This window comes from Rhineura floridana, chromosome 15 (genome assembly GCF_030035675.1).
Source record: "Rhineura floridana isolate rRhiFlo1 chromosome 15, rRhiFlo1.hap2, whole genome shotgun sequence".
Taxonomy (NCBI): Eukaryota; Metazoa; Chordata; class Lepidosauria; order Squamata; family Rhineuridae; genus Rhineura; species Rhineura floridana.
In genome coordinates, this window is record NC_084494.1 from 35,294,575 (window position 1) to 35,310,254 (window position 15,680).

The 15,680-nt window shown below is 49.6% G+C and overlaps 1 protein-coding gene across 1 annotated transcript; it reads left to right on the forward strand.

The window, feature by feature from the left end:
• The first annotated feature begins 3,601 nt into the window (after positions 1-3,601).
• SIX5 (SIX homeobox 5) lies at positions 3,602-15,467 on the forward strand. The gene is made up of 3 exons (XM_061597211.1): positions 3,602-4,435; positions 9,904-11,189; positions 12,136-15,467. Exons 1-3 carry the CDS (start codon positions 3,663-3,665, stop codon positions 12,759-12,761), a joined length of 2,685 nt encoding a protein of 894 aa, XP_061453195.1. The 5' UTR covers positions 3,602-3,662; the 3' UTR covers positions 12,762-15,467.
• Positions 15,468-15,680: the final 213 nt, after the last annotated feature.

Consider the following 15,680-nt stretch of genomic DNA (forward strand, 5'->3'; position numbering starts at 1 on the left):
ATTGCAAAAAGCTGACATGGAAAATAGCATTATAAAGATTACAACGGATGAGGGGTTTCTGATTGGAAGAGAAAAGAAAAATCTTTTTGATTTATAAGACTTTTGTGTAATATATGTCTGGGACTATTTTTTCTGTTCTACTTTTTTTTTTTTTGACGAATCTGCACATTCTTTCTGTTACTAGTCATTTGGACGCTGTGAACTAAAGCTGTTTTTGCACTTCTGGGCATATAAGAGATAAGGGCTGTCTAGAGTGTGACGCCAGTTGGTTTGAAAGATTAACTCCTTTGTAACTGGATAAAGAAATAAACTGCTCTTTGCTTGGGACATTGAAAATTGAAAGAGTTTTGTTCCTTTGGTTTTAAGAATGACAATTAAGAAGATCATGGATGTACAAGAAGGGACTTTATCTTTAGACATGTTTCAGAAAATAATGAATGGGATTAAGTCAATAAAACAAGAACTGAGAAATAATAGTCAAGCATTGAGAATTGAATTTGACGAAATGAGACAGGTGCTGAAAGAAATTCAGGATTCTATGAGAAAGGAGAATAAAGATAGATCTGGAAAACCAAAAAAGGATGAAAGAGAAATTAAAGGCAAGGTTCAAACTATGGAGATTGGATGAAATATGGACATGGAAAAAGATCTGGATTTCCTGGCTGTGATGGATCCTGGAGATAAATATTACACTTTGGAAGTCAGCGCTGTCCCTGAAGGAATTGAAGAGATTGGAGATAAAGATATTATTGGTTCAAAAAAATTCCTGGACTGGAAGGACTTGATGGAACTTGAAATGGAGAAAGTTAACAGAATTAATCCCTGCTTTGTGTCAATGGAAAAATCTTCAAGAGATGTGCTAGTGTATCATGTAAAAAAGAGGAACAGAGATGTGGCTTTGCAACAATACTTCAGTGATACGTTCGGAATTGATGGCAAGAAAATATCTGTGATAAAGGAAATTCCTATCAGACTCTTATTATATGACTATGACAGCAAGATTATTGGGTGCGTAAAGATGGAAGATGGAATCAATACGGATAATGGAAGAAGAGCGATTTGAAATTACTGGACTTTGTAGACTTGATGAGTTGGATTAATTGACATGTTTATTTAGAAAAAAAATTGATGGACATATATCTCAAGGATTGGAAACTTCTCTTTGACTTTTTGTGGAAGAATAAAATGGTATGATGTTAATGAGATTTGAAACCAATTAAGATAACCGCTGGAGGAAGGTGATTTTATAATCTATTAAGAGACAGGCTTGTTATATATTATAGATTTATAGCTGAACTATGATAAATCGGAAGTCAATATTTTTATATATTTTTTATTGTATTAGTTATTGATTTGTGTTTTTTCTTTTTGTATTGTTTTGGTTTTGAAAATTTGAATAAAAATTAATTGAAAAAAAAAACAAATACCAGATGTTGGTGGGGGCAGCAGGAGAGGGCTATTGTCTCCACGCCCTGCTTGTGAGCTTCTGGGAAGCATCTGGTTGGCTGCTGTGGGTAACAGGAAACTAGACTAGCTGAACCGTCAATTTACCAGAGCTGCTGTTTGGATGTTCTTATTGGCAATTGTCCTATATATGGTCAAGGATCCAGGGAATGCTTACTGAATTTACAGATGATACAAAATTGGGACAGCTAATACCTCGGAAGACAGAAACAAAATTCAGAGGGATCTTGATAGGCTGGAGCATTGGGCTGAAAACAACAGAATTAAATTTAACAGGGATAAGTGCAAAGTTCTACACCTAGGAAAAAGAAACCAAATGCACAGTTATAAGATGGAGGATACTTGGCTCAGCAATACTAATGTGAAGGATCTTGGGATTCTTGTTGATCACAAGCTGAATATGAGCCAACAGCACGATTTGCAAAACAGGCAAATGCTGTTTTAGGCTGCATTAATAGAAGTATAGTTTCCAAATTGTGTGAAGTACTAGTTCTCCTCTATTCAACAATGGTTCAGCCTCATCTTCTGTATTTCGTCCAGTTGTGGGCACCACACTTTAAGGATGCAGACAAACTGGAATAGGTTGAGAGGAGGGTTCAACAAGTTCAAGGATGATCAGGGAACTGGAAACAAAGTCCTGTGAAGACAGACTGAAATTGCTGGGCATGTTTAGCCTTGAGAAGAGAAGACTGAGGGGTAGGATAGCACTTTCAAGGTACTTGAAAGGTTGCCACATAGAGAGCCAGGATCTCGATCATCCCAGAGGGCAGGACATGGAATAATGGGCTCAAGTTGCACGAAGCCAGATTTCAGCTGAACATCAGGAAAAACCTCCTGACTGTTAGAGCAGTTCGACAATGGAACCAATGACCACGGGAGATGGTGAGCTCTCCAACAGCGGAGGCATTCAAGATGCAGCTGGACAGCCATCTGTCGGGAATGCTTTAAGTTGGATTCTTGTATTGGGCAGGGGGCTGGACTGAATGGCTTTATAGGCTCCTTCCAACTGTATGATTCTATGGAAATCCTGGATGGTTGTGACAGAAGGCGCGAGACAGACTTGCTGAGGAGGGGAGAGTTTGAGGACTGGCAAGGGGTGGCTCCATGTCAGTGGGACAGTGCAATCTGCTCTGGGTTTTAGTCCAAAACATCCAAGGGGCTTCAGCTAAACCTGGAGCGGATTCCACTGCCCCACTGACATGGAGCCACCATTTCTGCATTTCAGTACCTGAGGCAGAAAATACAACCGGCTCTCCAGCTCCCTACTTGTTCATAAGGATTCTAAAGCACCCAGACCTTCTCCCCCAGGAGCCCCACCACAGAAGTGAAAGGGAGATGCCGAACAGGGCAACGGCAGCGCGGAAAGACCCATGTTAGGATTTGCAAGGTCTGAAGATGCAGCCAGGGAGCCTGGCGGTCGCAAACTGCCTGCACGTAGCTTTGGTGTAGTTCCCACACGCACGCATTTCTTTCATCCGCAACGTCTACAACGGGCGACGGTGCAATTCTCTGGGCCGGATGCAGAAAAAGCAACGGCCAGTCTATCCCCTCTGCCACGTTTACTGGGAAAGAAAGCCCCCCCCCGCTTCAAAGGGCCTTGCTTCCTTTTTGACAGCCTCGGATTTTGCAAAATGGTCACTTTCTGCAAAGCGGGAGGGACGGCGGGCGGGAAGAGAGCGGGATCCCTCCGGGATGGGGAAATTGCACAGAGCTGGAAGGCAGCTTTGGCGGAGGTGCTTCTCTCTTAGTCGGCCTTTGCGGCGCCCGAGCGAGCCGTAGGGAAAGCTCCGGCTGGAAGGGGAGGAGGAGGAGGAGCCCCGGACGCAAAAGTAGGAAGGCCGAAGGGAGGGGAAAGGAAAGTTAAGAGGAAAGGGGGGAGGGGGGGGTAGAGAAGAGAAAGAAGGCGAGAGGGAGGCGCGCGCTGGGGGGGGGGAGAATTGGCAAGGAGGGAGATCGAGGCGGGGGCGAGCCCGGCGTGGCGCAGAGTTTCAGGGACTGGAGAAGGGGGGCAGGGACGGGAGGGCGCCCCGGGCGCGGGGAGGGCCCCAATTCAGGCGGGGGAGGCGGATCGTGGCTTGTAGGATGTGGAAAGGGGACGGCGGCCGAGGGGGAGGGGACCCGCACGGCTAGGGGAGAGAGGAGGGGGAGGGGAACCGGCCGGAGGCAGGCGAGGGGGGGCCGGAATCCCGCGCCCGAACATGGCCTCCTTCCCTGCGGATCCCGCGGAGCCTCCCGGCCGAGGCGCACCCGCGGGAGAGCCGGAGGAGGAGGCGGCGGCGGCGCACAAACTTCGGCCAACTTTGGCGCCCGCCCCGTCGCCCCAGGCTCCTCCCGGCGGCGAGCCAGACGGCGCGGCGGCTTCTGCTTCTTCTGCGGCCGCCGCGTCCTCGCCGTCCTCGCCGCGCTTCTCGGCGGAGCAGGTCTCGTGCGTGTGCGAGGCGCTCCTGCAAGCTGGGGACCCCGGCCGGCTGGGCCGCTTCCTGGGCTCGCTGCCGGCCGACGAGGAGGCGCCGTGCCTGGAGGCGCAGGCGGGCGAGAGCCTGGCCAAGGCGCGGGCGCTGCTGGCCTTCCAGCGCGGGGACTTCGCCGAGCTGTACCGCCTGGTCCAGAGCCGCCCCTTCGGCGCGCCGCACCACCCCTTCCTGCAGGACCTCTATCTGCGCGCCCGCTACCGGGAGGCCGAGGCGGCGCGGGGCCGGGCGCTGGGCGCCGTCGACAAGTACCGCCTCCGCAAGAAGTTCCCGCTGCCCAGCACCATCTGGGACGGCGAGGAGACTGTCTACTGCTTCAAGCGCCGCTCCCGCGCCGCCCTGCGCGACTCCTACGGCCGCAGCCGCTACCCGAGCCCCGAGCAAAAGCGCCGCCTGGCCCGCGACACCGGCCTCTCCCTCACCCAGGTCAGCAACTGGTTCAAGAACCGGCGGCAGCGGGATCGCAGCGGCGGCGGAGGCGCCGGCACGCCCAGCAAGAGGTGAGCGCCCCTAGGCATGGGCAGAGCGCTGCTCCCGCCCCTCCCTTGCCGCCGGAATCATCGCTCGGCGCCACTGGGCATGTGAGAGCCGAGCGGAGCCTCCGCGTACAAAAGCAGGCTACCTGTTGCGGGGAGGGTATAGTGCCTGCCTCTCAGATGCACATCTGCTTGGCCACTATCGGGAAACAGGAAGGTTTCCTACGGGGATGGCAGACCTAAACATCCCTAGTAGAAAGTGAGTCCCGTTGGAGTTGGCAGGACTTACTTTTGGGGAGATCCGTTGAGGACCGCGATGCAGATGGGTCCGGATCCAGTCGGGCTTTTCTAATGTTCTTAAAGACCATACACAGCACTTCCTACACAGACAGACAGGGGCCAGGGCTTGCAGACAAGTTTGAAGCCAGTGTCTTTGGTTTTTAGAATGGCAGAGAAGAGGTCCTGTACTCTCTTCAAGGATCTTACAAGTTCCAGAGGATTTGGGGGCCTGTGTGGAACTCAGTTCTCCTGTGTGTGGAAGGCTCCATGCCCTAGAGACACTTGAACCCAACTCCCCATGGAGACTTGTTTCTTTGGGATGAGTTGCCTTCAGACTGAAGACCTCCAGGATCTTCTCAAGTTCCAGAAAAAGTCTGGGGTGAGGGGAGGGAGATAAATCCCTGAATTGTAGGTACATCCGTGTAAACACTTCCAGGTAGAGGAGGTATATGAGCCTGTTAGGGGACTCCCCCATATTTTTTGGAATTTCTAACGGACTCTGGACCTTACAAAGTTACTATCCCTCTCAGGCAAGGGTAGGCAACATGGTGCCCTCCAGATGTTATTGGACTGTGATTCCCATCAGCCCCAGCCAGCATGGCCAGTGGTCAGGCATGATGGGAGTTGCAGTCCAGCATCAGGAGGGCACCGCGTTGTCCACCCCCTGCTATAAGGATTCCTTTAATGCAGGGCTTCTTAACCAGGCACACACACAAGATCAACTCCAATGCAATAAAATAGATTTTATTTATTTATTTGTGGAGGTCCATAGCTTTCATCAAATTCTCAAAGGGGTCCATGACCCCAAAAAGGTGAAGAACCCTTGTTTTAATGTAACTTGTGGGATTTCTGTTGTATGCATTGGAAGCCTCTCCAAAACCAGTTGTAGAAAGTCACTTCCAGCAAAAGTAAAGCCTGTTGTTACAGAGCTGGAGAAATATATTGTGGCATCCTGTGAGGAATTCCTAAATCTCAGGTTCTACCAGGTCCATCTAGCTCATTATTACTTACACTGCCTGGCAGCAAGTCTCTGGGGTTTCAGACTGGGGACATTCCCAGCCCTGCCAGACTGGGGATTGAACCTGGGTCCGTCTGCATGCAAAGCAGAGGCAGGTGTATCCTCTGTAAGTTACCCTTGTTGCATGCACAGTGGTGACGTCCTCCCCAGTTCTAGTCAAATCAAGAATAGCAAGGTATAGCGAAGACTTGATACTCTGAAGCCGAACTCTGCCTTGTGTGTGAGTCTGGTAGAGAGACAATACACATACACAGCTTTGTTTTTGCAAGGCTTAAGCCCACTAAGAGAGGCAGTGTGGTGTAGTGGCTAAGGTGCTGAACTACGACCTGGGAGACCAGGGTTTGAATCCCCACACAGCCACGAAGCTCCCTGGGTGGCCTTGGGCCAGTCACTGCCTCTCAGCCTCAGAGGAAGGCAATGGTAAAACCACCTCTGAATACCGCTTACCATGAAAACCCTGTTCATGGGGTCGCCATAAGTCGGGATCGACTTGAAGGCAGTCCATTTCCATTTCAAGCCATTAGGCTGCAACCCAGTACACGCTTACCTGGGAGTAAGTCCCATGGAACCCAATGGAGCTGAGTTGACATGTATTGGATTGCAGCTGCAACCCAAGACATGCCCATTCAGAAGTAAGAACGAAGAAGGCAGGAGAAGGCCTCCTCTAGCTGCCTCCCCTGGGAACAGAGGAGGTTACAAAAAAGGCTGCCGTTGCCAGCTCGCCCCCCCCCTTCCCTCCACAAAGAAAAAGGAGAAAGCACTTAAGTTTGAGAAAGTTCTCATTTGTTCTTCTGTTACAAACCGTTCAAGGGGGTGGGGAACAGCAAAGCTGGCTGCTCCAGATGTTCCTGCAGCTGGCTCTCTCCCCCAGGAGAATAACTTTGCCTGAAGTTAACAGGAGCAACGTGGAAGGGGCAGGCTCTTAACTCTTCCCCTTTGTTGTGAAATGTGAGTCCCTGGCTTTGAATTTCCTTTGGCCTTTTATTTTCTCCCCACCCTTCCTCCTGGGAGGGCCGAAACCTCAGCCTCAGCCGCCACTTTGCCGACAGAACCCGGCCTTCATCTCCCAACTTCTCACTGGGGTAGTACATACAAAGCTGACTTTTGCAGTCAGTCGATTGCTCCATCTAGTTCAGCACACACTGACTGTCAGCAATCAGGGTTTCAGACAGAGGTCTTTTCCGTCACTTCTTACCTGATCCTTTTAACTGGGATTGAACCTGTTATCTCTGGCTTGTGAAGCGAGGCCTCTAGCAGTGAGCAACAGCCCTTCCCACAGAAAACCTGTATCTGCACTACTTAGATTGCAGGTAGGGGCTCACCTGATTGAATGCTCAGTGTCTGTGTGTGGTGTGCGTAAATATTCACACAGAAAAACAACACTGAAGAGAAGAATACTTGGGGAAATCTTTCCCCCAGATTTACTAGTTTTCTGTGTGCAGGGAAGTTGTATGCATGGAGGAGCATTCTGAGTAGCATTTCTCAGAAATCCAGCTTCAATTTCTCATCTAAAGGATGTTGCAGACCTGGTAAAGAGCGCAAGAAAGGGCAAATGATCACAGGCTTGCAGTATTTTCCCTACAAGGGCAGGCTATGGAACTTTTTTTAGTTGTGCGGAGAGAAATACATAAGGAGAGCCTACTGACTCAGGCCAATGGTCGTCTAGTCCAACACCCTGTTCTCACAGCCAACCAGATGCCCCTGGAAAGCCCACAAGCAGAACATGAGCGCAAGAGCTGTCTCCCCACTTGTGATTCCCAGCAACTGGTACTCATAACCATCAGAGTCAGTAGCCACTGATAGCCTTATTCTCCATGAGTTTGCCTAATCTTTTAAAGCCATCCAAGTTGGTGGCCATCCCTGCCTCTTGTGGGAGCAAATTCCACAGTTTTAACTGTGCTGTGTGAAGAAGTCCTTTCTTTTGTCTGTCCTGAATCTCCCAACATTCAGCTTCATTCAGTGTACCTGCGTTCTAATATTGTGTGAGTGGGAGAAAAAACTTTTCCCTATCCACTTTCTCCATGCCGTGTATAATTTTATACACCTGTCATGTCTCCTCTTACTTGTCTCTTCTCTAAACTAAAAAGCCCCAAATGCTGCAGCCTTTCCTCGTAGGAGAGTCGCTCCGTCCCCTTGATCATTCTGGTTGCCCTTTTCTGAACCTTTTCCAGCTCTACAATAACTTTTTTGAGGTCAGGCAACCAGAACTGTACACAATATTCCAACTGTGCTTGCAACATAGATTTGTATAAGAGAATTACAATATTTGCAGTTCTATTTCAGCTGCTTTCCTTATGATTCCTAGCATGGAATTTGCCTTTTTCACAGCTGCCGCACACTGGGTTGACATATTCATTAGTTCAGACCCCCCTGAGCGTGTATGTGAAACTGAGATTTTTTTGCCCCAATATGCATCACTTTACACTTGCTTACATTGAATTGCATTTCCCATTTTGCTGCTCACTCCATAGTCTGAAGCTATTCTTTTGGAGCTCTTTGCAATCCCTTTTTGTTTCAGCCACCCTGAGCAATTTGGTTTCATCAAATTGACAACAGCGGTGGGGGAGGGGAAAGACAAAAACGGTTAATAAAAACGATTCACAGTGTGGGGAAAGTGGACAGAGAGGAAGGCTCCTCCGCCTCTCTCAGGATACTGGAAATTGCCTTTAAGTGAAATTGGCAGGAGGTTCAGTGCAGACAAAAGGAAGGGCCTTACTATGTAATTAACTTATGGAATCCCCTGCCACAAGATGTAATGATGGCCACTAGCTTACATGCCTTTAAAAAGGGATTACACCAATACATGGAGGAGATGTCCGTCAAAGGCTATTAACCATGATACCTAAATTGATCCTCTGTTCTCAGAGGCAATATCATCCTCTGTTCTAATTCCGATTCAATTCTCCCAAGTTGCATAGGCAAAACAGCAACAGCCCTGTACAGACTCGGAGTAAACCTGAGGTTTGCAGAAGCATTAATTTTTTTTTAGAAGGAAAAAACCCTAATGAGCGGGGGCAAAAAACAACCCAGTGAGGACTGAGCACGTGCAGTGGGCACAGAATGCTAACTGACGGCTGAGAGGGGGGAAAATGGAAACCAAATGGGAGGGGGAATGGAATGGGGTGGCTATCTAAGGTTAGAAAGAGGACATGTAGATATAAAAGAGAGTGGAGAGTGTCTTATCATCTGGATGAGTCATTCCTTGATTATTAATTAATGAATTAATTAATTTGTTCGTCGCCTCATACCCAGTGGTCTCTAGACAACTTATAACACATTGTAAAAACATACAATATAAAATGAATTAAAAAACCCAAACAAAAAGGACTAAGACAGCATACCGAAGGCCAAGTGCAAAGGAAGGTCTTTGCCTGGCGCCTAAAGGTGGACAGAGAAGGTGCCAGGTATGCCTCCCTGGGAAGAGCATTCCACAACTGGGGGGCCACCACTGATTGGCAGGGTGCTAGACTGTCTATTCTGTCCGTTTTCAATTTGTTTTATTTGTTATGTTTATATATCCTACCTTTCCTCCGAGGAGCTTAAGGTGGCCTACATAGTTCTCCCGCTGTCTATTTTATCCTCACAACAACCCTGTGAGGTTGGTTAGGCTGAGAGAGACTGACTGGCCCAAGGTCACCCATTGAGCTTCATGGCTGAGTCAGGATTTCTGATCTCCCGGCCTTGACACTGAAAGCACTATTCTGCATTTCTTCATTCACTTTGTGATTTCTGCCAACCATGGAAGCTCATCCCACAACAGACCAGTCAGGCTGCATTCACAGGACCAAGAGCAAAGAGTTACCTCTCCAGGAGGGATTTCTCTGGGGTGGATGCTCTGGAAACAGGGCAGAGTCAGCCCCACTTTGGTAGCATTCAAGGAATGAATGAAGGGTCTGTCCTGCTCAGCCCTCACTCTGAGGTTTGTTAACTTCAAGCAGATATTCATATGAACCTGCCCTGAGTCTTTCAAGGCAGCCATCCTCAACCTGGTGCCCGCCAGACATTTTGGACTACAGCTCCCATCAGCTCCAGCCAGTCCTGGGGGCTGAGGTGTTGTAGTCCAAAACATCTGGAGGGCACCAGATTGAGGAAGGCTGCTCTGAGATGCCGTTAGACTGTTGCTGCAAATGTATAAAACACTAACACAGTTGCTTTCAAAATATAAATCAGCTGTCTCTCTCCTCTCCTCCGCCAGTGAATCTGATGGGAACCCCAGCACGGAGGATGAATCCAGTCACGGCCCTGAGGAAACTGAAGCTCCCGTGGGGATTTCCACTACGCCCGAAGGGGTCCCAACCTCCAGCAGCCTTTTCCTGCCAGCTGCTTGCTCCAGCGCCTCTTCCATCCTTCTCAACGGCAACTTCATAACAGCCAGCTCCCCAACCATGTTCCTTAACGGTGGATCGGTTATCCAGACCCCCAGCGGAGGGGTGATCCTGAATGGGCTGGCTCTAGGGGATAGCCAGACCATTACCCTCAGCCCTGTGGCCGCTCCCAGCCCACCCATCCTCCTCAACGGCTCCACCGCCCTGTTGAGTGGCAAGCCCTCCACCCCCAGCAGCCACGAGCTGTCCAAGGCTCCCCCGGAGTCCCTTCCCCCTGCCACGGTCATCCTCAGCCCAGCAGCTCTTCAGGGGGAAGTGAAGTCAGAAAGTACCGCAGAGGCACTAGCATTTGGCGTGGAAGTGAAGTCGGAAGATGGGCAGATGGCGGTCCCGCCTCTCTTGTCTCTCCCTGACACCTCCACGCTCCTCTCTGAACACAAGGGGGCCCTCTTGGCAGCTGTTTCGATGCCCCAAGTAGTCCCATCGAACGAAGAGGCCCCCACAGCCGCTCAGCTGCCCGCAGCACCTCAGCCAGCAGCCACACCCAGTCCTCAGATTGTTCCCCTCGCCAAATTAGTCCCTGGTACTCAAGCCCTGCCCGCTCCCCAGATGACCGTGGCAAGCGTCAGTGGGCAGGTTACCCAGGCAACACCATCTCCTGTTACGGCGGCCACACCACTGCTTTCCATCCCGGGGTCCTCTTCAGCCCAGGCCACAGTCCTCCATGTTCCTGCCCCGTCTTTGGTCCCCATCGCCCAAGTGTCGCCCTCCTCCCAGGTGGTACCTTTGTCCCAGCCTGTTTCGGGGACCCAGGTGCTCTCCCCATCTCAAATGGTGCCCGTGTCCCCCACCCAGATCTACACGGTGCCCCAGGGAGCACCCGCCCCTCAGCTGCTCTCCCTCCCCCAAATGGCCCAAGGCTCCCAGATAATCTCTCTGCCACAAGTGGTGCCCACCTCCCAGGTCATGACACTGCAACAGAGCTTGGGCAGCCCCATCCAGATCCTGACGAGCGCTGCCCCCATCAAAGTGGGGCCCATGACAGGGACGCCGCAGGCAACAATGGCGGCAGGTGGGAACCTCGGCCAGAGCAACGTGCATCTCATCAATGCCAACGTAGGCATGACGGCACTGCAGCTTCCGGGCACCACACCAGGTACCCACCGTGGGAAGGCTTAAACGCATGGCAAGGGAGTTGATTGTGGCGATGGCAGTGCTCAGTCAAGGACTCTCAGTGGGGAGTGGGGACTAGTCACCCTCTGACGGTAATCCTAACTTTATTGATGAGGATTGCAAAACCCTATGCAGGGTGGGCTGCAGCCACCAGCACGGCAGTCCCTGTGCCAAACAGGCAGGCAGTATGACTGACTGTTAAGGAGAAGCAAGAGTGGCAACAATAAAATAGACCAGCGTGGCTAACAGGGTGCAGAAGCAAGGCATGGCCCACTGCAACAGGTCCAATAGGTGGAGGTGGGAAAGCTCCATTGGAGAACGTGGGCTTTGGACGTAGAGCAGCTTTTGCCAGCTAGGTGCCTTCCAGATGTTTTGGACTCCCATTTGCCCCAGCCAGCACAGCTGTGCAGGCTGTGGCTGACAAAAGAGTTATAGTCAAAAACCTCTGAAGGGCACCAGGCCAGCAAAGGCAGATTATTATTGTTATTGTTATTGTTATTATTTTATTTATACCCCGCCTTTCAGCCAAAGCCCCTAAGATGGCTTACAAAGAAAAATAAACACAGGTATAAAAATACAATAAAAACAATGCAATTTACAAAAATAACAAATAACATAATAACAAAATTATTTTATTTAAAGATGCAGCTGCACAGCTGAAGAGGTTTAATTTGTAGGCAGATGTAGGAAGTTCAGTACCAGATCCCTGGCAGCGCCACTCTAGAGGATCTCTGATGATGTTGCCCTGACAGATAAGTCTCCAAAGACCCTCACTAGTTAAAACTGGGCAGACAGGTGAGGACCATGTTGGAGAGTGAGAGAGATTTACAGGTTGGGTGGATGGGTAGAGGCAGGAGGTTAGGGCTCTGCCCAGCTTTCCTTTTTTGAGACATGGGTTGGATTCCCCTCCTTTTTTGCCTCCAACTTAGGTAATATCCTCTTGACTAACCCGGCAACAGGCAGCAGCACCATCGTCACTGGCATGGCTCTGCAGCAGGGCAAGCTGATCCTGACTGCCACGTTCCCGGCTGGCATGCTGATGACACCCATCCTCTCAGCCTCCGCAGCCCCAGCCCTGGCCCTCCCCATCAAGCAGGAAGTGGTGGCAACGGCACCAGCAACTCTGGGGGCCAGCGAAGGCGACGGTAGTGGTGTGTTGCTGCCAGGGGTTCCTGCTGTGCTCCCGTCCGGAGCCTCCCCTCTTTCCGCAGCCGAGGGCCCTGGGCCAACTGGATTGGCATTTGGCACAGACTCTGGCCCCGCCGGCCTCCTTTCAAACTTCTCCCAGCAAGAGAGCCTGACCCTGTCCCAGCAGCAGGTGGTATGGTCCAGCCCCGTCAGCATGGACCTCCAAGGGACAACCTCCGTGGGGCTGTTCGAGATGGACAAGAGCTCCATGGAGGAGCAGGGCGGCTTGCTCCGGCTTTCCGAGGGCGAAGGCCTTTTGCTGGATGCTTCTGGGGGTGACCCCATGGGCCCTGAAGCTCTTGACTCAGATGAGAAAGTGCTGACGCAGCTGCAATCGGTGCCAGTGGAGGAGCCTCTGGACTTATAAAACAGGCAGCACCAGTGAGATGGGTTGAAGGATCATCAACCTGCCCGTGGAACAGTCTTTTTCACTTCTTGCCCTTGGACCTCCTCTCGTGCTGTTTTCCAGACCAGGTCCTGGCTTGGGAATGCTAGAAGTGCCTTGATAAGGGAAACCTTTTCCCTCCTATATGAGCCCTTACCCCCTGCAGTCAGGGCTGTAGCTGCATCTTCCTTTTTCTTTTTTGCAGGGGTGAACAAGCACTACGTAAGAGAAACACAGGGACGATTCCCGTACCCCCCTTTATGTTAACCACCTTGTGCAACTGCCTGTCCAGCAACTCCAGTGCCACCTTGTGGTTACCAGTAGAGTAGCAAACACTAGCTTCACCTGTTTTTTATTTGGAGGTCTTTATTATTTGCCTTGTTTCTCGCTGCCCTCCCTGCCAGCTCACACGGGATGTTAAGGTATTCTCCCTTCACTCCCTGCTGAGCCTTCCTGCCTATTTAGAAACTTGTCTAGGGTTGCCCAAGTCGTGATGCAGGTGGGAAAGTTTAGGAATTTCCATTAACTGGGGCAGGGAGCACTTAGACCACCCTTTGCCAACCTGGCGTCCTTCCAAGTGTTTTGGACTACAACCCTCATGAGCCCCAGCTAGCACAGGTTGGCGAAGGCTGGCTTACACCATAAGAAGAATCTTCCTTGTCCCTCATCCATGGTGCTAGGGATGGGCTTCAGCTGCTAGTCTGATCTCACTTCAGAGGGGCAAAGAGAATAAGCAACTTCCCATTGTCTGTCTCCTGTTCCAGTTAGGGAGTGACTGGGCTTTGCTTGGAGGGGTGTTACGGGGAGGGGGTCAGGTGTCCATGCATTGCTTCTCATTGGCTTTTACTCTTGTATTTAGAGGTGTCAGTGCTGTCCTAGAGAGTTGAAATACCACGTTCTAAATTCAAATGCTTCAGCCCTAGAAAACAACGTAGTACATTGTTCCTGCCCTCTGGGCAGAAAAGTCTGCTGGCTAGAGTGTCTCTTTTTTCTTTATGGGCCCATGCTTTGTTTGTGGAACAGCACTCAGTGCAGGCAGTAGAGGAAAGGAGAGTCTGGACTAATCGGTTCTTTCTGGGTGTGAGCAGTGTAAGAAGCACATTTGTTAATGTGGGATTGGCTTCAGCACAAGTTAGTCCTGCCATCAAAGGTACATGCAAGTCAACTTTAGATAGGGTTTTGCAGTCTCTTAAGCCACAGTAAGATGAATTTTAACCACACTGTAAAAATCCCCAATCTTTGGGGTTGGGAGCAGAAGCCACACGTTAATCAGGGGCACTCAGGGTTGGGGCTGGGGGTGCTGCCATCCTAAAAGACAGAAATGTCATGCAGTCAGACATAACGGAGAATTACCCCCATAAAATATGGTTTGCAAACCTGAGTTCCTCCCAAACATTCCCTGGGGCTAACATTTCCTTTGTAATCTCTGAATGCTAAATTTAGCAAGTGATCTGACTTTTTAGAGAAGAAGTTCTATATAAATATATTTAATAATCTATTTTTTAGAAAAAAGGTAATTTAAAATCCATTCTTTCTCCTCATTTTCTGTAAGCCAGTGGCCTCTCTACTTCCATCATATTTTATGGTCTTGTCATCAGGAGGATAAAAGATTTTTTTTTAAAGGTGTATAACGTCTCACGCTACATTCATGGAATTGATGGGGAATCTTTAAATCATGAGCAACGTAGGAGATTGAAGACCCTGGAGTGGGCCTGGAGGAATATTCCATAAATTCAAAATGCCTCCATTGAGCCTGTTTTGGAATGGGGGTGGGGATATTGAGCCTCATGGTGTAACCAAGAATCACAACAGGCTGTTTTCATCTTTCCCTTCTATTCTCTGCCAGAAACACCATGATTTCCTCCCTTGCATTTTTTTAAAAATAGCACATTATTTATAAATATCTTGTTCTAAATTATTGTAGGGCTGTGGCTTTGCATGCAGAAGGTCCCACATTCAATCCCCAGCATCTCCAGGTAGGGCTGGGGAAAATCTGTCTGATACCCTGGAGGGCCTCTGTCAGTCAGCATAGACCATCCTTCGCCAACCTGGTGCCTTCCAGATGTTTTTAAATGATAACTTCCCTCAGCCCCCACCATTAGGGCCAATGGTCAAAGATGATGGCTAGTTGCGGCCCAGTAACATGTGGGGGGCACCATTGTGGCCACTAAGCTCAGTAGACCAGTGATCAGAATGTACCCTGGGGGAGCTCCCTAACGCTTTAGCACTAGATGACAGTGTAGACAGTCCTGCAGAAGAGAATAGTCTCAGTCCTCCAGGACAGAAATTCCTGGCTAGAGTTTCTTCTTGGTTTTGTGGCCATAACGAGAGCCTGTTACAGAACTATCCACAAAGCTTTTCACTGAGGTTGGATGGCACATTCTTTGAAAACAGCTGTCAGTTGGGGCTCCCCAGTCTGTGTCAATTGATATATTTCATTCTGAAGAAACGGGAAAATGTTACAGTACGCATCTCACTACTGCAACATGATGGGATGGCTGTTCCTTTCCCGCAGCTGTTGTCTCTGTGATGGGATCCAAGCAGAGTGTTCCAGTTGTCTGAATGGGTCTTCCCCACCCCACCCCCTTTCCAACCAGGTACTACAGCATCACACCTTTTCCCACAGTTTGTGAGAAGCAATCATTTCTACAAGATATTTTTATATCCTTTCTTTGGTTTTTTTATGTGTGTGTGTCTTTTATATATATTTTATATATATAAATATATTTTATCCTAAAGCTCTGTCTGTGTATTTGTGTGTACTCCTCTTGTATCGAGCGCTGTTGGAAATTCACATAATAAGCCAAACGTGAGAGCTGGGATCCCCTTTCCACTTCAAGGACTATTCCCAGTATTTAAATATCATCTTCAGGTTTGTGTATATTCTACAATAGTTATAGA

Excerpts from the sequence above, each read along its gene's own strand:
- SIX5 (XM_061597211.1), top strand. The coding sequence starts at position 3,663 with ATGGCCTCCTTCCCTGCGGATCCCGCGGAGCCTCCCGGCCGAGGCGCA. Across the intron at positions 4,436-9,903 it reads GCCGGCACGCCCAGCAAGAG|TGAATCTGATGGGAACCCCA; the intron begins GTGAGCGCCCCT and ends CTCCTCCGCCAG. Across the intron at positions 11,190-12,135 it reads GCTTCCGGGCACCACACCAG|GTAATATCCTCTTGACTAAC; the intron begins GTACCCACCGTG and ends CCTCCAACTTAG.